General features: G+C 41.5%; 1 protein-coding gene across 1 annotated transcript in view; it reads right to left on the reverse strand.

Moving 5' to 3' along the window:
* fat2 (FAT atypical cadherin 2) overlaps positions 1–25,223 on the reverse strand; it is a 118,318-nt gene that overhangs the window by 56,248 nt on the left and 36,847 nt on the right. Inside the window, exons 7-16 of the mRNA XM_015951953.3 lie at positions 15,320–15,459; positions 14,179–14,241; positions 12,982–13,194; positions 12,438–12,648; positions 7,969–11,636; positions 7,290–7,686; positions 4,107–4,306; positions 3,639–3,792; positions 3,214–3,447; positions 487–876 (exon numbers count right to left, since the gene is read on the reverse strand). Of these exons, the coding sequence (XP_015807439.3) occupies positions 487–876; positions 3,214–3,447; positions 3,639–3,792; positions 4,107–4,306; positions 7,290–7,686; positions 7,969–11,636; positions 12,438–12,648; positions 12,982–13,194; positions 14,179–14,241; positions 15,320–15,459 (5,670 nt within the window). The remainder of the gene's footprint in view (positions 1–486; positions 877–3,213; positions 3,448–3,638; positions 3,793–4,106; positions 4,307–7,289; positions 7,687–7,968; positions 11,637–12,437; positions 12,649–12,981; positions 13,195–14,178; positions 14,242–15,319; positions 15,460–25,223) is intronic.

Genomic DNA, 25,223 nt, shown 5'->3' on the forward strand with positions numbered 1-25,223 from the left:
CTTTGCAGAAATGTGACAAGTCACATAATTTTTACAGTCTGAACAGCAAACAGCAAAGCCTTCTTGTTTGTTTTTAATCTGCCCAAGTCCACTTTCATATGTGGTTTTAAATCAGATCTATTTGTGGCCTGGACCTGAATGAACATGTCACATTTAATAAGAATTCCATTAAAGTGTGACAGATGTCACATATCTGCAGCAGAGGAGGCAGGAAGAGGCTAGATTAGAAGTGATGTGGCGTTGCTTGTGACATCATGTTTTCTTCTGTGCATGGTACACGTCATGGCTGCCGAATGTTCACACTGAGTCTGACGGCAGCCTCTTTTAAATTATAATGCAAATCATTATGCAGAAGAAGGAAATGCTTGCAAAACAATATCAAAACTGACCATTTAGGCCTACAGTGTGAATGTAGCATATGTCATTGGTGGCCCACGTATTTAGCATCATTTGAAGTAACACTTTATAGGAAAAAACAATTCTGACCTGTTCGAGAGTCCAGCAGGAACCGCTTATCCTCGTTTCCAGAGATGATGCGGTACACGATGGGATCTGGGCCGCCTCCATCTCTGGTGAGAGCAGAGACGCTCAACACCTTTGACCCGACTGCAAAGGATTCTGGGAGTTGGGCCGTGTACTCCGGGTAAAGGAAGACTGGCTGGTAATCATTAAGGGAGACTACATCCACTGTCACCGTGGCAACGGAGTAGAGGTGACGAGGAAGGCCGCGGTCGGTAGCCTTAACCTTCAGCTCAAAAGTGGGAGGGGTGTCAGAGGTCAGAGGTCGCTCTAGCCACAGGACTCCTGAAAACTCATCCAGAGAAAAATATCCTCTGTCGCCTCCCAGGAGAGAGTACTTCACCTCCGAGTTTATACCTGACAACCAAAACAGTTTTACATGTTATTCAAAACATCTTTAATCAAACCACAGAGAAAATAAATGATATGTATAATTGTTGTGGGGATTTTTTTTACTTAAAGATAAATAATATGGTGAAAATGATGCTTTCATGAAGCTGGTAAAATGTGGTTAAGTACCTGATCAACTTTTATGGTTTATAAAATAAAATGATCCCAAAGCAATCAATCATTTTCCAGTTAAACTATTTTCAGTCACATTTGGATTGTGTGGTCTTTTTAAAACCTCTGATCTGAAACCTGCAGTGTTAAAAATACAATCTCTACTTTAAAACAGTTCTTTTTTTTGCCTCTGATCTGACCATTTTTCTTTCTGACCTTACATCAACATCATCATGAAGCCTATGAATCTGTAGCATTATGAGACACGCACATCTCGATAGATAAACTCAGAAAGTTGAGGTTTAATCACAATAGCAGGTTTAAGTGTTTTGCTGCTTCATGGTGATCAGCTGGGTTACGTGGAGTGCTATAATTAAACGTCAGCAGATGGAGCCTAAACATTTCCCGATGTGACATGGAATGAAAAAAAAATCTGCCTTTTTTACTTCAAGAATTTAGATAAGTTTATCTTTAGAAAAGAAAACAGTAAAAACCAATAGGCTATCAGCAGGATTCTAAGTATTTGTCATTGTTTTTTGTCAAGACAATAAATCAAACGGTGACAGATGTGGAGACGCCAGCAGACAGATTAAATCCTCACACAGATGTATCTCTACGTCTCGTCTGTGAGAAAGTTGTGAGTTCACGAGAAAACAAGCCGCTGCAGATCTGAAGGAGTGGCTGACCTGTCTCAATGTGCCCACCCTTCTGAGTACCAGCTGTTTTATAGCCCAACGCTTGTTTCACATTTCCTACGGCGCCAATGAATAAACATGAAACCTTTCAAGGCTTTAATGACAAAACCAAAAATTGTCACATCCAATTGAGCTTTAACTGAGTTTTGATCACACCACTGGCCGTTTCAATTTTCTCTCCCCAAAGCTGAGCAGAATTTATAACGAAACAGAAAAAAACCCACCAAAGCTTATTTTTTCTAAACAGTAACACAAGAAAGAAGAAACTAAAAATGGATTAAGGAAGCCATGGAAATAAGGAGACGTGGACACACAACCATGAACAGAGACGATAGGGTCTGCACACTGGATCACACGTGGGACTGTGTCATCGATGAGGGGAGCACGGGCAGCAGAGGGTGACACCGTCCTCTGCTGCCCGTGGATAAACGGAGAAGGAAGTGACTCCGCCACCAGCGGCAAACTCCGATGGCTGCAGTGTTGGGCGAAACGTCAGCAAAAACCAGGTGAAACAACCCCCGGTGGTCTGCAAGTCACATCTGAAGTGGTTTAAAACAAACCAGCTCACCAAGTCAGAGACTTCAAGAGGGAAATGAACGCTCAGCGTTCGCTTTTCAAAAGGTTCATTCATGCTGAGTCAACATGAGGCTGAAACAACTTGGGGTTTCATATTTGAGCAAAACATGATGAAACACTAAAGAAAAGCTGCCGAAACCCAAAAGCAGAGTTCACACAAACTGCTGACTTCTCATGAAGCTGCATGTTTGCATTTAAAGTCAGAGTTGGTCTCAAAATTGCCTTAACACATTTACTTTTGTCACATCGTCAGTCCATCATTATGCTTGAGTTACTGAGAATACTGTTACCAAGTTATGAGTTTACACACATTTTATTATGTGGCAGTAAAAGTCAAAGAGGAACAAAACTGTAAACAAAAAATCATTTGCTGCATTTCAAACCTTTTGCTGCTGTGATGTGGCTCGAAATAGCTATAAAATGCTAGTGTGTTTCCAAACTAAACGTTTTACTCGTTTTGGACAGCCTATGATGCTCCAGGTACTTGAAGGGGTTAAAATGTTTGGCTAAGAGGGAAGTGAGGGTCTGCAGCTGAGTGCTGATTTTAAAAAGCACTTCATGGAAGCTAAACGTGCGACTCCACTGTGAACCTATGAGGGAAGTGTGCTGCTGATGCTGCTGAGGTTAAAAGGCTGCAGATTCATACCAACACAGCTGAGAAAATGTATCATGGGTGGGTTTTAGAATTCAAAACTCTGTCAGGAATGGATATGTGTTGTATTGTGAGTGAGATCAGTAAAACCTGATTTATAAGCATCCAGTGTTTAGACACACAAAGGCAGACGTTTGCTCAATAGTACTAGGATGAAGGTTTAGCAACATGTTGTGACCTGAGGAAAACAATGTAGTGTTTTTTTTTTGCTGTAAATCTGGCTGACTAGTTTCACCTATAAAGATGTTTTAAATGTCAGCAGCAGCTCACCCGTGTCTGGGTCTTTGGCGTACACGACTGCAACAGGCGTGCGCACTGTCGTGTTGTCAAACACTGTGACCTCGTAGTGGCTGGAGGAGAAGAGAGGCGGGTTGTCGTTCATGTCCTGGATCATCAGCAGGATGTCGGCCTGACACGATCGACCCCCGCCGTCCGTTGCCTTTGCTACCAGGTTGAACTCCACATCACTCTCACGATCCAGAACAGCCAGCGTGAACAGCTCACCTGTTAAGACACCAGTTAAAATCAAAAAACTTTAATTTGAAGGTAATAAAGCTCAGCACTTCCTGCTTCAATCTGAAAACGAAAATCTCAACAAAATGTTTAGGTTGGGCTAAAATTATGACCCCAAACTATGTATAGTATCTCACAGAGAAACACAGCATGCTATCGACCCCTTAAAGGGGCCATCATACCTGTCCTGTGGTCCAGATGGAACATGTCTGCATCTGGACCATGGAGGGTGTATGAGATCTCGCCATTCACTCCAACATCTGGATCTGATGCTGAGACTTTAAGGATAAACACCCTAGCTGGTGAGTTCTCCATCACCCCCTCTGTGTACACCACCTAGAACACACAGATCATTCAAATCAGACAAATCATCTGCATCACGTGTCTCTGGTGGTGCATTTACTGAGAAGGAAGGGATGTTTACATAGAAAGTTCATACATTTAAAAACAAATGTTATCATTTCAATGGATGCCTAATTTAGTTAAAAGTGAGAAATGTTACAAAAGTACAATTTGTGTAGCTTTCAAAAAGAATATGAATACTTTTCAATAAAACTCCAATGGATTAAGTTCCAGCAAAAAAATAAATGGGACGCTTTCACTGAATTACACCTAAATCTGAATGATTACGTGAGCGTAAAAAGACTCACCTGTTCGCACACTGGGCTGTTGTCATTAATGTCCAATACGTGGATGTCCACAGTAACTGGAGCCTCGAACTTCCCATCAGTGGCCGTCACTTTCAGTGTGTATCTGTCTTTGGTCTCTCGGTCAAGATTCTCCTTCACTATTAAACCCCACTGACCCTCGTCCTCCTGGATGATGGCAAACTGGCCCAGTGGGTCTCCATCTATTAAGGGAACAGAAGCATGTCATTTATTTTGTAGTGTGGCTTCTTCATACAGTAATTTAAAATTAAATAATTTTGTTTTCTCCACAGCTGTTGTCTTAAGGTGGATTTTTCAACAACAAATTGAAATCTTTTGGAATTTTGTCCTCACTTTCATCTTTTACGGGCGATGGTTGCACAGACAAGGCATGGCACGTCAGCTTTATTTATGCAGCACATTTTACACACAGATGCAATTTAATGCACTTTCCATTAGCAAGAATTGCAAGAAACTAAAATCAACGACAGCACAATTAAAATACACGAATGAATTTCAGGTTTACGAACCAGAAAAAAAGACTCGGGTAAAGGGTGAGCTGTTACAGTGCAGAAGGTGCAGCATAAAAGTCATTCATTCAAAAGCCGATGAATACATGAAAGTTTTCAAATGTTGACAAGAGATGGGGCTCCTTTGAGATCATGAGGAGGAGTTAGGTGCATGCTCTGTAATCGGAGGGTTGCAGGTTCGAGCCCCGCTCAGTCTGTCACTATTATGTCCTTGGGCAAGACATTTAACCCACATTGCCTGCTGTTGGTGGTTGAAGTGTCTGGTGCACTCCAGGTCAGCTGTGGCTACAGTGTAGCTCATCACCACCAGAGGGTGAATGTGTGGGTAGATGGATTGTGTGGTAAAGCGCCTTGGGGGATTCTAGGACTTTAGAGGGGGCTATATCAAATACAGGCCATTTACCACTTATTGCCATCTACTTCCTGCAACAATTTTGAGTTTCTTGTGATCCATTAATCCTCTCTTCAAGTTAATTTATTGTTTCTTTTGCTGTCACTTTCACTTTATTATCAAAACATTTCTTTGGGTTTTGCCACCTCTGTCTCAGTGTCTGCACAAATGAGTCTTCAAAAAAACTTTGCCATACATTTTTGTTGTGTGAAATGTAGGGCTGCACAATATATCGCAAATATATCGTTACCGCAATATCAGCATGCACAATATGCACATCGCAAAGAACACATAAATATCGTAATGCATGGTCAGCTCAAATGTTTGCTACACATAATGCATTGTGTCAATCAAACAGAAGCATGATGGTTTTTTTTAACAAACCAAATAAAGCTGTTCACTCATTTGGCCAATTGGGTGGGTTCTCATAAGTTAGATGCCCACCCCCAAGGTGGATGGCACTGTTGATGGTCAGCGAACACCTGAGTTAGTGTTGTTCTGCTCCTTCTGCTGATTCTGCGTTTCCCGGGATCCACTGATTACCTTTTCTTGTTCCTTGTCTTTTTCCCTTTCCTCACATATTTTGCTTTTCTCATTTTTATGATAATTTTTTGTCATTTTTTTATTTCTTTGTTTTTGATTATTTTTGTTCCCGAGTTAAGTTTTTATTTATTGCAAGTAATATCGTCATCGCAATATGAATCACTGTTATCGCATATTACAGGTTTTTCTAATATCGTGCAGCCCTAATGAAATATCTTCATAACTTTGATTCTCTGTTGTCGATAAGTTACTAGTGAATAGAAAGATTCATTTAACAGATTTAAGTCTAATTATTTATAAATTGCTGACACAATTAACCTTTATTTTTCACTAGAACCACTGTAGAGTGCTGAATATAAAGTTTAAACACACGGTTCTCTGTTGAACTCAATTGATCATAGATTTACAAAAATAAACCTGAAGCAAATCAGGTCATACTGCAGACTGAAACAACAGTTTGGCATAGGAGTTTCCCAGCACAATGTTGGCCGAATTATTTGGAAGTAATGTGGATATTTCAAGTAATACTCACAAATTTAACTTCTTAAAAAACAACCACTCAACCTCTGAATAACCTGATTTGAGCAGCATGTAGAAAGCCATCAGATTATCAGTACCTGCATGTAAATGACGGTGTGCAAGGTTAATGTAAAGAAAATGACTACAGCTACCAGCTGGTTAAGAGCTGGTAGATGTTAGGTAAAAATTGATAATCAAACAGAGTTTTTCACATTGAGTTACATATTTAACTGTTGTAGAAATGCTTCCTGCCTGAATTCAATTTACATTTAGAATGCTTCCTGCCTGAATGCAAATTGATCAGCCAAACCAAGGCTAGACTTGGTGACTCTTTGGTCTGTTTGTAGCATCCTGCTGTGAAGACCCCTTTGAAGAATTCCTGTTATCTTCTGTGTAGGTGTGGTTATCTCTGACTTGGTCCTAATAAAAGCGCTCCGCAGCTTTGCTTCTGTGTGAGAACAAACCTCCTTCTGACTCTGGTGTGTACGTTTCACCCTTTGCAAAGTTTGTTTATTGATTGTTGTTTGATGGCTACAATTTCCAAAGATCTAATCCCTCTGTGTATGCTCTGACTTTTTTTGAGGTAATTTGGAAGTAATATAGAAATTACCCAACAGTAGATGTTCAAGAAAAGCAGGAGAAATAATTTGTTGTAAACATTAAATTATGTGGTGTTGGACTCTGAATGAACAAAATCCTCAGATTAATCACGTAGGTAGAGGGCATCTTTAATTTGCATGCATTTTTGTTTTTGTTTGTGTGTGAAAAATACATGTCAACCTTAGCTGAAGCCTGCCATAATAAATAATTCCAACACAAACACTTCTCTCCTACAAAGAGGAGTGTTGTGACAGAGAGCTCCTTTAGAGCAGTTTAACTGTCTAGGATTTGCATTAATTCAAGGCTTTATTTGTGTTGTTAGCTGCAGGGCATCCAATTGTTATTCTCATCTTGTCATCCCACTCCTTTTTGGAATTAATCTGAGGTAAAATAATATGACTCAGTCGAGGGTGATTAACAAAGATTTCATTTCACCTCATAAATGTCTTGATGAATCCCACAGCACTGCAGATTTTCAGTAGACTCTGATTACTGATTAAATTATACATGCAAAGACTAAGCATAACCCTAATGTAAGACACTGAAACACACATGAAACCAACAAATTCATGCACACACACACTCACGCAAGTACATACACACCCGTGATGTAGCAAGTCACGAGGCGGTTCTCCAGAGATACATCCGCATCTGTGGTCGTCATGGAGACAATAGGTTCATGGGGGGTGAAGTTTTCCCCCACAGAGCCACGGTACATGTCTTCGGTAAACTTTGGGGCATTATCGTTCTCATCTGTCACCATCACCTCTACCAGGACGCTTGATGAAAGCTTGACATCACCACCGTGGTCGGTGGCAACTACATTAAACCTGTAGAACCTGTTGGCCTCACAGTCTGTTTCCCGCAACGTGGTGATCCATCCACTGTCTTCGTCAATGGAGAACACCTCGGTGAAGTCAACCAGAGAATTATCAGGCATCGATTCCAAGCTGTACGTCACCTGGCCATTGGCTTCTGCGTCAGGGTCATTGGCTGTCACCTGATGATTGAGACAGTCAAATTTTATGCTTCCGAAAATTACAGAAAGATTTGTCTTTTATTGGTTTTGATGATTAGTTAAAAAGAAAACTAAAGTTTAATTTAATTTCCAGGAAGTTAAATGTTTAATGTAAGGAAAAAGGTGAAAAACAAATATGCTCATGCTGAACTAAAGGATGAACATTACAAAATACTTCTGAATTGTATTAAAGGTTTTCGATACTCTATTCGAGGAATTTAGAGAGCAGGAAATCAATAAGGTGAAACATTTTTTGGGTGTTACCTGAATGACAGTGGTACCAGCGGGCATGTTTTCAGCCAAGAACGCCCTGTATGGACTTGCATCAAACATAGGCTGGTTATCGTTCACATCCCGTACCTGGACAACAACAGAAACCAGCGATGCAACCTCTGTGCCGTTATGGTTGCCCTGAGCGACCACATCGATCTGATACCGCTTTGTCTTTTCATGGTCAATGGGCTTCTGCAACACCAAAGTTCCTGTCTCTTTGTCCAAGATGAACTCATTGTCTTTGTTACTTTCAGCTATGTTCCCATTGACAAGGCTGTAAATGAGTGGCATGTCAGAGTCAGCTCTCACTGAGCCGATCTCTGTTCCAATGGGATAGTCCTCTGCTGCTGAGAAGGAGTACAGTGGTTCTGAGAACTTTGGGAGGGGAACCTCAGGTGAAACCACCTTCAGCTGAACAGGTACTGTAGAGTTATAAAAAGGAAGGCTCCCATCTCGGGCCTTGACCTTAAAGTTGAAGATCTTGTTCTCCATCCCAACGAGACTCTCCTTGACAGTAACGAAACCAGTGAAAGGGTTGATCTCGATAATGTCTTCAATGACCTCTTCCGCCTCATCTACGCTGTAAGTAACATCTGCATTTTTGCCATCATCAGCATCATAAGCCATAATCTTGATAACAGGAGAGCCTTTATTTATTGTAGATTGGATTGAAACTTGATATTCTTTAGCTTCAAACTGAGGCACGTTGTCATTCTCGTCTGTTAGAATGATTTTCACGGTGCAAAAGGCAACTTTTCCTCCACCATCTTTTGCCATCACTTTGATTGCAATGACTCTCTGGTTGGGGCTTTCTCTGTCTAGTGGCTGAGTGGTAACAATCTGACCATCTTTGTGTATTGCAAACTTCTCATCAGCAAGTTTGTTTATGATGGTGTAGTCAACGCTTCCATATGGGCCATCATCAGGATCTATGGCTGCCAGCCTGATCACACGAGTCCCTGCCTCTGCATTCTCAGCTAGCTCTGCTTCATAGATGCTCTGTTTAAAATATGGACTGTGTCTGTTGCTGTTAATCATGGCAATGTCAACTGGAGCAGTTTTCTGGAACACTCCGTCAGAAACAGCCACAGTCAAGTTATAATAAGGATCCAGATTCCTCTTGCAGACGTTTGAAAAGGAGATAATCCCTGAGGATTCATTGATGTTGAAGTATCTGTCTTCATTTCCTGAAATTATTTTGTATTTGAGATTATCGAGGTCATCAGAGTCGGGATCCGACGCTTGGATTTTGACCACTATGTGACCACATTTTGCCGTTTCATCCAAAGTGGCTTTGTAGGAAGGACTGCCAAAGTCTGGAGGATTGTCATTGACATCTGTGACATTTACTAAAACCATGGCTTCAGTACTTAGAGAAACAGTCCCATTATCAATTACTTTCACTTTCAAATTAAAATGCTTCAGGTCCTCACGATCCAGAACACGTTTGGTGACAATCAGTCCAGTTTTAGGGTTAACCTCAAAGAAATCTACATTGCTGTCTTCTGATTGTACAATTTGAAAAGTTAAATCTTTATTTCTCCCAGAGTCTTTGTCAGTGGCAGACAGCTGTATCACTGAGGTGTTGGCTGGAAGTCCTTCAGCTATATTCACACTATAAGCTGGCTGTGAGAAAACGGGTGCATTATCATTCACATCCTCCACTTCGATTTCAATTGAGGCCTCTGAGAAAGCTCCTGTTACAGAGTCAGTCGCTCGAACTGTCAACACATGCATAGTCTGGCTCTCATAGTCAAGGGGGTTGGTGACGGTCAACACACCAGTTTTGAAATCAATGTGAAAATGCTTTGAGGCATTTTCCTCCTCGAGGTTGTAGATTAGCCGATAACCCTCTGGGTTCCTGGCTTGCACATGCAGGATGGTGGTGAATGGAGGGACATTTTCAGGGACTTTCAATGGATAAAGAAGAGTTTGGAAAATTGGGTTTGTTCGATTCCTTACTTGAATGATGAGTTGAGCCATGGTGCTAAGACTGGGCTCTCCGTCATCTGTGGCTAAAACAATCAGCTCATATTTATTAAGGGCTTCAAAATCAAGAGGTCTCTGAAGGGAAATGTCACCTACATCAGGATCTATCCTAAAGAGTCCATAGTCGTCATCCAGAGAATACATAATGAATTCATTTTCTTCCAGATCTATGTCGATGGCAGTTGCTTGATACAGAACATCTCCTGGCTCTGTGTCTTCAGAAATCATCATGGAAAATGGCAAGTTCAGAAACTGTGGAGGGTTGTCATTGACATCATCTATAAAAACTTTGACCTGGGCTGTGGCAGTTCTAGGTGGAGCTCTCATGTCTTCTACTTTTACAACTAGGTCATAAAGGTCTTGTTCCTCTCTGTCAAAGGGGATGCCTGTGGTTTCAAGCACGCCTGATGTCTGAGAAATTGCAAATTTCCCCATGGGATTTAGGACAGAGTACAAAAGAGGCTCGTTCAAAAAGCATCCTGAGACCTTTAGCGATGCCAAGGGTTTCACAAAATTTAGGTTTTCTTGAACACTTGTTGTGTAAACTTTCTGCTCAAATCGAAGATCACTTGGCACCAGGTTTGTGACATTTATCTCGACTGTGGCTACATCTCTAAAAAGTCCATCCGAGGCTCTGATGGTGAGTTTATAAAATGGCCTGAAATCAGACACGTTGCTCACTGTGATGACCCCAGTGTCGGGGTGAATTGAAAAGGCATGGTGGAGATTTCCCTCGGTGATGCTGTATGAGACTGCAGAGTCCGCGTCATGGGCCGTGACGCGCACAACCTCTGCATCTCTGATAGCTGGAAAGGTGATGGATGGTTTGTACACCGATGTGATGAACTGTGGAGGGCAGTCATTCAGGTCCAGGACATGAACAGTGATCTTGGCAGGCTCTGATGCATACAGCGATGGCTTCCCAGAGTCCTTCACCTGCACTGTGAGGTGATACTCAGCCTTTGTTTCAAAGTCAAGGGGTGAAATTAAAGAGATGGTCCCCATATTTGGGTCAATTTTAAAGACTTTTAGAGCTTCTGGTTCAAGGATCTGATATACAAGAAGAGAATTGAAGTCTCGATCTGCATCTGATGCCTGGATGACCAGTGGTGTGTTTCTCTTTCCCATCACCATGCTATTCACGTGAGCAGACTCACTAATCTGTCCCAGATACTCTGTCTGCTGAAAGACAGGAGCATTATCATTCTCATCAATGACATAGATATAAACAAGTGTCTTGGACAAGGCTCCCGATGGGGTGGAGGCAGTAACTTTAAGTTTGTAGGACTCACAGATCTCAAAATCAAGGTGTTTTTGGGTGGAAATTAATCCAGTGTAAGGGTTGATGTAAAATGTCCCATTTATATTGCCACTTTCTATCCCATAATGCATGGGAGCTGCGCTGGAAGCTGAGATGGTGACCACTGGGGTTCCAGGAGAGCTTGATTCATTAACCTCTCTTAAGTATTCTTCTGAGGGGAAGGTGGGCGGGGTTTGGTCAGAAACATGGATGTGGATGTGGATGGAGCAGAGGTCAGAGCGCTGAGGGAAACCCTGATCCGTGGCCTTTACAGTGAGTTGGAACTGGTCCTGAGGCTGGAGGCTCAAAGATTTAGCAACACTGATAGAGCCCAGCTCTGGATCGATGGAGAACATGCTGTCGATGTTACCTGCAGAGATGAAAGAAATCATGTGTTAGGTAAACTACTCAAACTTGTGCAAGTGATACAAAAAAATTAGGCACATGTAGTAATGTAAAATAAATCCTATTTCCAACATTGATGTGCTTCTTGATATTTAAACTGTCACAAGCGTGCCGGTGAGTGAAATGGAGGTGAGGATCCACACGCGGGTGAGAAAGGAGGCAGGCAGGCAGACTGGAACATTTAAAGGGTTTTAATGAGACACGCAGGACAATGAAACAATGAACCAACCAGACAAAATGGACTAACAGGGTTTAAATACAGGAGGAGCTGGGACCTTGGGTGACTGGGAGACGAGAGGCAGGTGGGAGCAATTAACATGGACACAGGACTGAAGAGAATGGGGAGACAGGACAAGGTGTGACATAAACATTGTTTTAAACAAAAGGAGAGCAGAAAAAATTGAGTCAGGTAGTCAAACTGTATACCTAAGCAAGAAAAACTGAACTGGGAACAAATAAATATCTATTCACTGATCATTTTTTAGTGTTTGACCAGAACCTGATACAAAACAATTATAAGGATGGATATTTCTGGATTTTTAAAACACTGAGTCAACACAACGTGTTCAGTTGTAGCGGTGGTTCAGTCACTGTGCTTTAACACACACACATTCCCAGGAATGTCAATAATCAGCTGAAATTCCAAACACTTAAGTCTTTTGCAATCAAAGAATGTGGTTAAAACCAGGTCTAAAATTAGAAGGTGGTACCACCTTTCCAGAGAAAATACTGAAAGACATGAGGAAAAAAGGCCTACACTGCTCACCAGAATGCAGCGAGTAGATAATGTCTGCATTACTTCCCATGTCCTTGTCAAGAGCCTTGACTCTGATTACTTGGGAACCTGCAGGGGCCATGTTAGATATGCTGGCCTTGTAGCGGGGGCTGAGGAAAGCTGGTGAGTGGTCATTGCAGTCCTCCACTTGAATCTGCACCTTTGCAAAATTCTTCATCACTGGGATCTCCTGGTCACGTACCTGAAGGGTGTTTAAGCATTAAAAAACAAACTGATGCCTATTAAACATGTATTACAACAAAGATGCAGTTCCACTCACTGACATTACTGCAGTGTTCTTTTAGTCATAATTTCTTTACTAGATCTGTTTCTATGCATTCTTATTGATTATTTATAGAAATAGAAATGGTATGACAGCTGATGAGCACGTGTGTGTGTGTGTGTGTGTGTGTGTGTGTGTATATATATATATATATATATATATATATATATATATATATATATATATAATTTGACTTATATTTTCCCAGTTCCTTTAACCTTTGATTTCTGTTGAAACAACTGAATTTGTTACCATGATGATGAGCGTGTGAACAGAGATCATCTCAAAGTCCAGCTCCTCCTTTATCACCAGGACGCCACTCTTTGGGTCCAGATGAAACAACTTGGTGCTGTCTGGAGGAAGGCTGCTGTGGATGGAGAACACCAACTTGCTGTTTGAGTCAGCATCCTGGGCACTGATTTGCAGGATGTCCTTCCATGGGGACGTGTCCTCTGGAACCCTGACCTAAAGGACACCAGGAGAGAATAGAAAAAAGTGTGTGTTTGGGGTCATAAATGTGATTTTATAAAAACGGTATCAATGCAAAATTTCTCTAAGCAGTGTTTGGATGCCAAAGGATAGTTTAGAGAAGTACTCCATGATAAATACTTTCCAGGCTTCTTGTATGTTTCTAGCCTTTTTTTCATATCTAGTCTTGCATCAACCTTAATTAATTTGCCTCCAAGGAGGTGGTTCACATGTACCGTCTGTAAATCATTTGTACTTTTAAAATCTTGCAACATTTTATGTTTCTATCAGGTCTATTTTCCCTATATTGATTTTAAAAGCCTAAACAACCAAGGTAGTTCAAAATCTTCAAAAGTGTGTTTGGAAATTGGCCATTAACTCATTAACTGCCATTGACAACAAAGTCCTCATTTTAAATTCAACCGTTCACTGCCATTGATGACTAAAGTCTTCATTTGCATTTTTTTTTTTACTGTTCTGGCGTCGGAACGAGCCCCCACACCGTGAGAACAAACACCCCAGCTCTAAAACTGATCTTCATCCATGTACGTCACACGTCACGTGATCAGGAAGCAGAAAAACCATGTGTTAGGAGATCGGTTTGGGCCACTGCTGTAAAAAAAAGTGAGGCGCGATCCGGAAAAGCTTCTGCCGATCACAATTCGGCAACGGATAATGAAAGAACGGATAACGCTCGAAACGCACGGATTCTTCCTGATGTAAGAGATGAGTCTTCTCTTTATTTTGTTAGTTTTGGTGTTGGCATCATCCTAGTGCGCAACGTTCTGTGACTCTTAATAAAAATGTGAAAAACGCTGAAAAACGCTTTTGTGATCTGGAAACGGCTGGCGGTTAATGAGTTAAAGATGGTTTTCAGGTTTCTGCTTGTTTTCCCACCTGTTTTAACTCAGCACACCTATAATTACAACCCAAGCATGTCTTTTTGCCTCAGTGACTCATATTCACAACCCAGAGTTCTACCTCGTAAAGCGACTTCAGGAAGAAGGGTCGGTGCTCATTCATGTCCAGCACACGGATGTAGACCTACAGTGTGTAAACGGAATAAACAGAGTGTGAGAAAAAAGCACAATGTCAATACACCGAAGATCTGTTGATGCTCTGAGATCCGAATGTTAGCCCACTTAAAATGTTTTTTTTTCTGGTCATATAAATGAAGGGAAACATACTTTGCTGTTGTGTCCTTGGGAAAGACACTTAACACACCTTAGTGGTGGTCAGAAGGACCAGTGGTGCCAGTGCTCAGCAGGCCTCGCCTCTGTCAGTGCGCCACAGGGCAGCTGTAGCTACATCATAGCTCATCCAAACCAGAGTGTGAATGCGTGTGTGAATGAGTGGATGACTGAATGTGTTGTGAAGCGCCTTGGGGGGTTGTAGAACCCTAAGACGGCGCTACACAAATACAGGCCATTTACCATATTTTGATGCTTTGTTGTGACAGTTTAGATTAATAAACCTTGTTTATAATAATAATAATAATACATTTAATTTAAAAGTGCCTTTCAGAACACCCAAGGTCACTTGACAGAATATGCATTCAGAAAATACATTAAAACAGCAATAAAAACCCAAAAAATGCAAAGAAAAAAACAAAGAGAGAAACAGCAGTGATCTGCAGCTTCAAAACCTGAACCCAGAGTCAGTTGACTCAAAAGCATGTAGAGATGCTGGCAGAAAAATAGATAGGAAAGATATATTCTGTCTCATAGTTTTTCACATAATCCAGTTTTTTTTGTTATAAATATGTGTTTCTATTAATAAAAGACTTGGTTATGTTTAAACAATGAAGAATATTAAGTCTGCAAGCCATATTCTACTCTAACGATGATGTCTTTCCTATGGAAGCCCAACCCTTCCACTTTGATTAAAATAATCTTCTGTATGAAAATTGTGACATACAAGACTTGTTTTCAGAGTGACAGGGATGGGCTTCCATAACACTACAGCCAAACATCTTCAGAAAAGGAATAAATCTAGAGGCGTTGGCTTGCACCTGCTAGAAATGATGTGAACTGCATAACTTAGAACTTTCACTAACAATTTACCTGCTGTTGGAATGAAGTTCTGAACTTAGTGAGATGCAGTTTGAACTATTGTGCCTGACCTGTGTGGTGCTGCTGCTGTGGCCGTCTGTGACCTCCACTGTCAGGTTGTAGTTAGAGTGTCGTGTTGCATTGAGTCGACGGGCGGTGGTGAGAGTCGCTGAGTTCCTCTGAATGTCAAAGTCTTTGTCCTCATCCCCACCTGGGACAGGAAAGCAGGAGGGTAAATGAGACAGAAAAATAGATAGGAGAGATTTATTCTGCCAGATTTTGACGCTATGATGAGCAGTTCTTGATTTTTGATCGACTGCAGGGATGTGCTGCCGTGGTAATTGTCCCATTGGGGCTGGTGATAACTGTAATTTATTGATCCACTTCCTTTTTGTGTTTAACCATCTTCACCTGGTGATTATTCATTATGAGCTCCACAGATAGCAAGGTACTGTTGGTTTAGTCCTGGTTTACCAGTATCAGTACCATGTTAAACACTGAACAAGTATAGAATGACTTCACCATCTTTTTCAAAGTCATGAAAACATGTAAACAACTTTTAAACACTCAAAAGACACACACACACACACACACACACACACACACACACACACACACACACACACACACACGCACACACTGTATACGAGTTATAACCCTGTCTGCAAAAGGTTTGTAATTAATCACTTTTAGTGTGTTTATGCAGGTAGGAGTTGGGGTTGGGGGTCTTGGCTCCTCTTGGACACAGACAAGGGAGTCATCAAGGAAAAAAGGTTGGGAACCACTGGCCTAAAACAACACAAAGAGCTGCTCTGTTGCAGGCGTAGGTGCCTCTGTCAATCAAGTAAATCCGGTTTAATGACAGATTAAGGATTATTAAACATCAAACAACTATATGACAGTTGTAACAGTCATGAAATGTTTGATTTTCACCTTACGAACTAACAAAGTTCATTTGTGCAAGTTCATGCAGCCAGCAGCACCTTTAATGGTATTCCGTCTCAGTAAAACAATGAAAATGGGCTGTATGCTTCAATTAGGTTTAAATCTCTTTAAACAAAGTTTTGCATTCTTTCTTTACTGAACGAATCATGAAAAGTGTTTAATGATTCATGAAAGCATTCAATTTTTAAGATGCCAACATTCTGCTGTGAGAATAAATTAAATGTAGATTTTGCAGGTACACGTAGAAAAGATTATATTAATGTGAAGAATTGTACAGATTAACAGTGAGCATCAGTTTTACAGATACCCACACCAACATAAACATGTAGGAAGGTCTACCATTCAAATACCTGGACACAACGCACGTTTTCACCTAATTCCCATCTAGTACGTCTCTATAGTGAATGTCATCGGTCATCAGCTTCCCTTCTCGTTGACAGAATTATACAGCATGCAGTTGTGTTACACAGCTAGGGTAGGTAACCTACTGAACCTCTTTTAAATATAAATTTCTGTACATCATCATGTACATTTGGCAGCAAAACCCATCAATTCAAACATTTTCTAAATTATTCTTAGAAACACTTTGAAAGTGAAGACATTAGCATATAATGAAATATGATGTGTTTAGGTTAGTGTATCTGGGACGTTTCTCTTGACATTGCTTCTGACCAGCAGATGCTGAAATGTGTTTTATTTAAATAAGCTAGACAACAATCAAAGCTCAGCGCTAATCCCATGTATGCTGATTTATCTGTTCATGTTCTTTTGGTCACAAATAAATAAATATTATAACATACTGTGCTTTTAATCTGCAGTCCTGACTCCTTCTGACCATCTGCTGCCATCTCTGTTATCCTACTTTCTTTTTTATACTTGCATTTGGACCGCTCCTGTTTTACTTTGTGCTTTTCATCCAGCACTCCCCCACGGTTTATCTTACTCTCAGCAGGCTGTGTGTGCATACGTGAGAAAGGTAAATCTCATGCCTGTTCAGCCAGATGGTGTTTCTTAAGATATCCACATTTGCAGAGAGCCAATCAAGACATCTAACAGAAAGCATGTTAACACAACTTTTGCTCTTTATTCCTTAACTTTAATTAAACACAAATATTTTTTATTCCAGTTTGACCCAAATTCATTGATAGTTGAATTGTCTGCAGAGAGATTTCTTCTCTGATTTGGTAGAAATCCTGAACACAAAGCTGGCACGTTGATACGTTTCTGTAAATGTAAATTTAGAAACCTTCTGAGACTCCACACACCTTAGCACATCGCCAGCTGTCACCCCAGCAAATAGAGAAGAAGATGTTCTGTGGATGCAATTTTTCACTTTACTGATCATCTCCAGAGCAAAATCATATCCCTGTCACAGTTGAAGAATCCTTTACTTGGATAACCAGCCATGCAAAAAGCATCCTTTACTCATGTTACCCAGTGAGCACCAACAGAAAGCTCCACAGGAAGACATAATCTGCACCGGGGAAAGGATCACATCCATCTATCCTTCCATTCATCCTTTAAATGTTTGTCTGGGTCAAGGCCCCAATGGCAACGAGGCAAGCTGAGAGGCTGTGTGTCCATCACACATCCAACTGACATGTTTTAACCAATCAGTTACAAATGTGAATGTTTAAAGGGAGAGTAGGCAGTTTTGGCTTGCTTTTAGCACCCCCTAGTGTCTGTTTGTAGAACCGAAAGCGAAATCTATCTCCTCACTGTGCTTTTGTCTTGTTAACATCATAATCTAACAGCTGAAGTGACTCCCAGCCTTCCTGATCTAAAACATGCTGGAAACGTGCTAGAGCGAGACTTCAGTGCCGGGTATGTCAGCTCCAGTTTTTCTAAGTCCAACAGACCAGACCAGCAACTCTGAAGTTGCAAGTGGAATATTCTGGCCACATGAGGCGACAGGGGCTGGGTGGTCTTTCATTAGCTCTGTAAAGGGTCGTTTTAGCACATACCGGCTCAAGAAAACAATTTAAAACTCTGAAAGTGTTACAAAGTATTACTTTCAGGACCAGGAGACAACAGGTGAAAGAGGAGACCACCAGTTATCTCAAACCAAAATGGGAACAAATACATCAAACTGGATATTTTTATCAGCCTTTTCATTTTCTTGGTTTTTAGGATCTAAGTTCAGCTGTTAATTGCACATATATTCAGTTATTTCAGTGTCTTAATGAGCCATAGAGGCAGGGCTAATCAGGAGATAGACCAGAAACAGAAACTAATTCAACAAAGAAATGTGATTCTTCATTATTTTAACCAATGCGTCTGTCTCACAATCAAGTATCAGTGATGTCACGAGTGTTCAGTTCATTATCTCTGACATCACTTTTCTCTAACTTGAAAGGATCCAACTGGTTTATCAGCTGAGTTTACAGCAGATGTGTCCTTCATGGTGGAATAAGGAGGGTTGTCTAAAATGACCTTGATACCAAGGACCCTTTCACCTACATCTTCCGCCAGTAACTCGTTCCTTCAGAAACACCAGGAAGTTTCAATTTGTCAATGTAGCATCTGTTTGCTTCAAGGTCTGTTTCAGATTGCACCATTCCGCTCGGTACAACAGAGGGGCATTGTCTCATTACCCTCAGCTTGCTCTCAGAGAATCAGATCAGCTCTCCTGCTGAGAAAACTTTATTTTCTTTGATCAAATCTGATATTGTCTTCTTTGAGTCTGCAGCCAAAAGGCCGAGACCCCAGAAACTGGTCAGAAATGAAGACCAATGTAAGTTTTTTTTTATTCCGTGCACTAAAACTGGAACATTGCGGTCCATCAAAGTTTATATTTACAACAAAAGACTTATCAGTCCCTGAACATCAAAGGGCATGTTTTGGCTCTGCTGAAACAGCATTAAGAAAACTTGTTTTATTACAATGAAACCAAGGACTCAAAAAGACATAGATGGACTTTAGAAAGTTTAATTAAACATGCTGAAGACACAAGGTGAAAGGGTTCTGAGTTAAACTGGGTTTAAATAAAGATTATCTGGCTTGTAGATTCATAAAAGGACCTAAAGTCAAGTCACTTAAGCGCCTCAAGGTCAGGGACTTCTCTGTTTTGTGCATTTCAAGCAGAGAGGAACTTTTGGCACTTCCACGCTGCTTTCCCATCATCGAGCCTTGAAAGGCTAAACTGCCTTCATAATCAGCAGCAGATTGAGAAGAAATATGTGCATCTTTGTCCATGGCTATCATTTTAAACATCTAGCAACCCCAATTAGTCTTGCAGCTCCTCAAGGGCTGAAGACTTGAGTGTCAGGAGCAACCTAAAAGATTGATGGATTAATGTTAACTCTGTCTTTTATACTGGATTATGTTAAATCATTCATCCTGATCTCTCAGTCTTTATCAATTATTAATTTCTCTGGGGTTTCCCAGAAAAATGGGAGTGAAACAGGGCTAACACATCTCAGAAGAAGCCTCGGTTTACAAAATAATTTCTTTGCAATCTGTAATTTATGTATCTAACAGTTAAATCAACCAACAGTATATTTATCTAAAAGTAGGCATCTTCCTCAACATTTAACATAACGGTTATGACTTTTTGACCATACCAGGGATCCACAGTGCCAAACATTTTCGGTCTGAGCAGGTGTTGACCCTCAGACCAGTCCAGATAAGACCTAGTCCAATAAATAACACCAAGATCACAGTTCAGTGGAGCTGGAGGGGCGGTAAATCCATCCAGAAGCTGTTGTGATAATACTCGTGCTTACCTCCTCATTTTGTCTATGAATGCAGCCTTCTGTTTCTGTGCGGAGTCGGGTGTTTGAGTTATTCTGACAGCAAGGGAGGCCTTCATTTTTTGCTATGAGTGATCAGGCTGCCAGAGAACAGATAGGAATCTGTTTCTGCTGTTGGAGAGGAGGAAGGCACACCGCGGCAATAAATACCTGATCAAATCTCCCTGGGAGAGGAGCGCAGTGACACAGTAGACCTCATGTGGAGATGAGGGTCAGTGATACGAGGCTGTGGAGGGATTATAACAAAGTGACATAAAACAGAAACAAGACAGCGTGCCTTGTCATGAAGCGATAAGGACATCTAAAATAAATAAATAAATAAACCAGAGATGGGGGGGGGGGGGGGGGGGGGGGGGATTGGTAGATCTGATGTTTGACAGGCCATTATTCTGGAAGAGTCTTTCTCACCCACACAGTGAAGGGAAATTAAAATGCAAAATACCCATGCTAAAAATAGCCAGGACACAGAATATTAAATCCAGTTTAACAGCTACAATTTGTCACATAAACATTATTAATATTTACATCGATCACATTTTTCTTGTTGATTTACGCCTTCCACCTTAACTATTCATCATCTGCCACAGACGTGTAACTTTTTTTTAAAAGTGTCACTTTGACTCAGAACCTGAGATATTTTCATGATTTAAAATTTAACATCAAAAGTTATTGCATTGATGAAAATGTGGAACATGTTTATATGTTACTGGAACACTCAGCTCAGCTTGTTTGGGCTACATTTGAAGTAAAACATAATTATAATGAAAGTTATTAAATGTTGTTGAATATTGATTTATTATTATTTTCAAAATGAAAGCGTTTTGAAGAAAATCAATCACGACTGCTTTTTGTTTGTTCTGTCGGATTTTTTACCCTAGTGACGACCAACAAAGCTGCGTAGTGCAACATAAAAAAAGTGTTCCAACATCCACAAATGGCAACTGCTATCACAACCTGAGATTGATGACATAGAACACAAAATCCAAGAGGGAACCAGGACTCAAGGTCAGGTCAGAGGGGAGCTAACATCAACTAACCATTCAGAGACTGGCCACAAAGCCCCAATAGGTGAAACGATGCTGAACAAGGCAGCAGTTGACCTGAGGGATGAGATTGAAGCTCGAATGAACACCTATACATAAAAAAACTGTGATATATATATATATATATATATATATATATATATATATATATATATATATATATATATATATATCAGGTTTTTCCCTCTACAGCACCCCCTATGGACTAGCCATTAGTTCATTGGTTGGGTATAATCTCTGTATCAACAAACATAACGACTTAGGCATAAAGCCCTTCAAGTAACAACATAATCTTCACTTTAAAACCAAGAACAAAATGATCATAGTAGTCTGCATATCTGCTCCTACATGTGGATAAAAACCTCAACCCAAAGACATTCAGTGAAACCTGTATCAGCACAGTTAGTGTGACCTATCAGTAAACATAATGTGCATGTTTTTTTCATCAGAGCATCCTGATCAGCCAAGATGATTAAGACTTATTTAGCTTTGTGACACAATAAAGATGATCCTCGTAAATGTCAGCCACCGTAATTCCTGGTGTCAGCAGCTCTGAGAGTCCTGAGCATCTCCTGTGAGATGCAGAGTCTCCGCTGTGATCGGTGCTGTTCTGGCACACATTTAGCTTTGCACAGCAACCTGAACAGGAGGAGCTTTGGGTCTTTCAACACGTGCCTCCTTGCATGGCTGGAGGTCGTTGGCAAACTCTGACATGTTTGCCTGAGAGGCACACACACACACACACACACACACACACACACACACACACACACACACACACACACACACACACACACACACACACACACACACACGCACACACATGCTCACACACATGCTCACACACACGCAGAAAGCTAATTTCCACTTCTACTGAAAATAATTTCACACCTTTTATTTTCTGTAAAGCCCTCTCTGACATTCCTCCTCACAGTCTTCAGGGCTGTGAAGAGTCAGAGGAAGATGAGAAAAAAGAGGAGGAAGAGGATAAATGGCCAGCCATCCCTCCTGTGGTGTTCTGGCAGTTGATAAGAGAAGGAACACAACAGATTTTTTATTTCAAACTGAGAGGAACTTCCTGGTAATACTTATACCTTTTATTCTCCAGTCTTCCACCATCTGTTATCTATATGAAACACAATCATCCAGCAGAACATGAAAGTTGACTGGAGCTTAGCTTTTGTCTCTGGCATTCAAATAAAAACCTCTCTTGTCTGGGATACAGTTAGAAACAATCAAGATATTATTCCAATAACAATGTTTAAACATTTTAAATCTCTGAGTTTGTACCTAAAAACCAAGTTCAGGCATTTCTCATCATGTTTGCAGTGGTCTCTACTATGACGGAACTGGAAGCGAGCCAGAGGAAAGGGGAGCAGTACACGGCTGGATTTGGAGTCTCATTTCATGAAATTTGGACATGTCACCTCTGACTGGCCAACAGCGATGTGACTCTACCACTAACTGTTTGCTCTGCAACATTGACATTTTATCTCCACAAATATCACAAGCCTACCAGAGCTCTGCCGTGTGGTGGAGTGGCTAATGCTAATGGTTAGCTTCTACTAGATGAGATGTGTGCTGCCGTTTCCTGGACGCTCGCAACAACAGCCTTCCCTGTTGTGAGCCAAGATGGGTGCGTCCATGAATGTTATTCAGGCTTTTTAATCCGAGTCGTTCCATGTTTATTTTCTATCTGCGACTAATTCAAATAACAGGGGTAGAAGATCATTTTCACATTTAGCCTCCATGTGAAACTCAGAGTAAAAAACAGTTTATCAGTGAACTTGCTCTTTGAGTGTAATTGAACATTCTTACTTTTTTACTTTTAAGTAAATTTGGTCTTTTTAAAATAACTTTCCAGTTTTTTTATTTGCACATTAAACACTTCCCACCAACAAGTTTCCACTCAAACACACACTTAGGGCCTTGGGAGTGAGCACATTCAACATCATTTGGCAGGGGGATCTTTCAGCCTCATCCCAAGTGCCGTTGCCCACTTCCAATTTGAAACTGTACTTAGACACAGAGGACTGTGGGGGGAAGAGGGGTGGTGTGGTGGCATCAGCTGGCATTGGCCAGACAATGCCTGCACTGCCCGCTCACCACAGCCATGAATACACCTGATCAACACTCACTAACAGTAATGGAGCAGGCGGAGGAAGACTAGGGGTCTTGGTACACCTCTGTTGTCGCTTGGCTTTCCGGGGCTGGAGGCTAGGAGGGGGATCTGGCCATCTGGCTGGGGTTTGGGGTGGTGGGTTGCTTTGCTCGACGTTGGGGGGTGGGGGGGACCCTGCTCATCAGCACCCCAGCAGAAAGGGTCGAACTCTGGGAACTGGTGATGGTTGTACCCCATGTGCAGCAGTACCAGGACCAGAGTGAATAGGGTGTGTATGGGGAGCATGAGTGGGTGTCCGGCGTGCATTTTTGTAAGTCCTAGGTTGTATGTGTTTGTGTGAGCATGAGGGAGGGAGTGTGTGATTGTGTTTGTGTATGACTGTATATGTCAGGTGGGGCCTTTGACTCCTCCCCTCTCCTGGGACCTCCTTTGCTGCTTTACATCTTTGCCTCCCCTCCCCCTGTCACACTTGGTGTGGAGTGTGGTGCCTTGGTCTGCCTGAGTGTTCACGGCTCCCAATTCAGGGGGTTTAAGATTTTTGGCATCTGCCTGATTAATCCCGGTGGCTGCCTGGTGGGATCTGAGTCCCTTGGCTCTGTTGGGTCCCCAGCGGGTGTGGTCGCCCCTGGGTCCCTGGTCGCTGGGCTCCGGGCTCAGCCAGCTTGTGGGAGGGAGGCTGCGGGCGGGCCTGTGGGGTTGGATATCTCCCGGGACTCTGCCGGATGCTGGTTGTGGCCCCCCGGGGCGATCCTCTGTGCCTCTCGAGGGGGGCGGGGGCTTTTCTGATCACAGTCTCCCTAGGGTCCCTGCACTCTAGGGCAGCTCCTGGATCTCTGGGACTTGGAGCTCTTTCCATCTCCTACGCATCTTTAGGGGTCAGATCTGTGGCCCCTCACACTCTCTATTGGACGTTCCTTTAGAGAAGCCTTACACATACAAGCACGTGTACACACACAGGTGCTCACATGGTGCTCTCATAAGTATGGACATGGGCACTTTCAACATGCCTTAAAAACTGTGGTTGGCACTAAATGCACTGTGATTTATTATTGTGTGATTGTTCAGTAAAACAATGTTGATTTTATATTTCCTCGTCAGGTTGACGCAGTGATAGTTTTCTCCTGTTGTATTGTTGTTGTGTCCCTTTTCTTTTCTTTTTTTCTCTCCTGCAGGTCTAGAAGCAGACTCTTGTTCATCATGTATTGTTTATTTTTGTTTAGCAACAGGCCGTGAGGGTCACGTAGAATAGAAACTGCACAGGCTGACAGAAGCAAGTGCTTTAACTCTCTGGTCAGCAGTGTGTTTATTCTATTTATCTTGTATTATATGTGTTTATGAAGGCAAAATGTTTCCAACAGAAATGTAAAACTGTAAAAGCTAAACAACATAACCTTTTCCTGCACACATTTACATGTTTGTCCTGCACTCACATCTAGCTTAATAAATAAATAGTTTGTTTGACCAGCCGTTGGTTCTTAGTAAAAATTCACCATGACAAGTCATTCCACACATGAAACTCTGGGACTGACATACAAGCTCCATCCATGGGAGAAGCAAGATGATCAAAGAAATAAATATTATCCCCAGCCAAACATAAATTCCTGTTTTCTCTCTGTTGTCAGGTTCTAACATCCTTCAGTCCTCCTCCGTACTTTGCTGACCTTTTGAAAATAACTTGTGTGCAGTTTATATGGAGCCTCATAAAGATGGATGATGATTGTTAACATTGTTTTCTAGTCCACGGGCCACTGCTCCATGAGGCAGCACTTTGTCATAAACTGCAGCACAGTGAATGTCAAATATAAATTCCCCGACTGTAGGAGTTTAACGTCATGCAGACACAGAGACAGAGAGACTTTGTGGTGATCTACGAGGAGTCATTACTCAGTGATCAGTGAGCGCTCGTTTCAGGAGCTGCTGGTGGTTCCTTTAACCGTCAAACTGAATGTGCTGTAAAAACAAATATTAATAGCTTCTTCAAACACAGTTTGTCTTCTTGTAGAAATCATTACCCACATTTATGAGATGGTTACTCTTCATCAGAGCTAGAAGTTTCTTCTACTTTTCTTTCAGCAGAGCTTAGCTCTGGTCATTACGTAACAGACTGTTTCTG

The sequence above is a fragment of the Nothobranchius furzeri genome, chromosome 1 (assembly GCF_043380555.1).
Source record: "Nothobranchius furzeri strain GRZ-AD chromosome 1, NfurGRZ-RIMD1, whole genome shotgun sequence".
Lineage (NCBI taxonomy): Eukaryota > Metazoa > Chordata > Actinopteri > Cyprinodontiformes > Nothobranchiidae > Nothobranchius > Nothobranchius furzeri.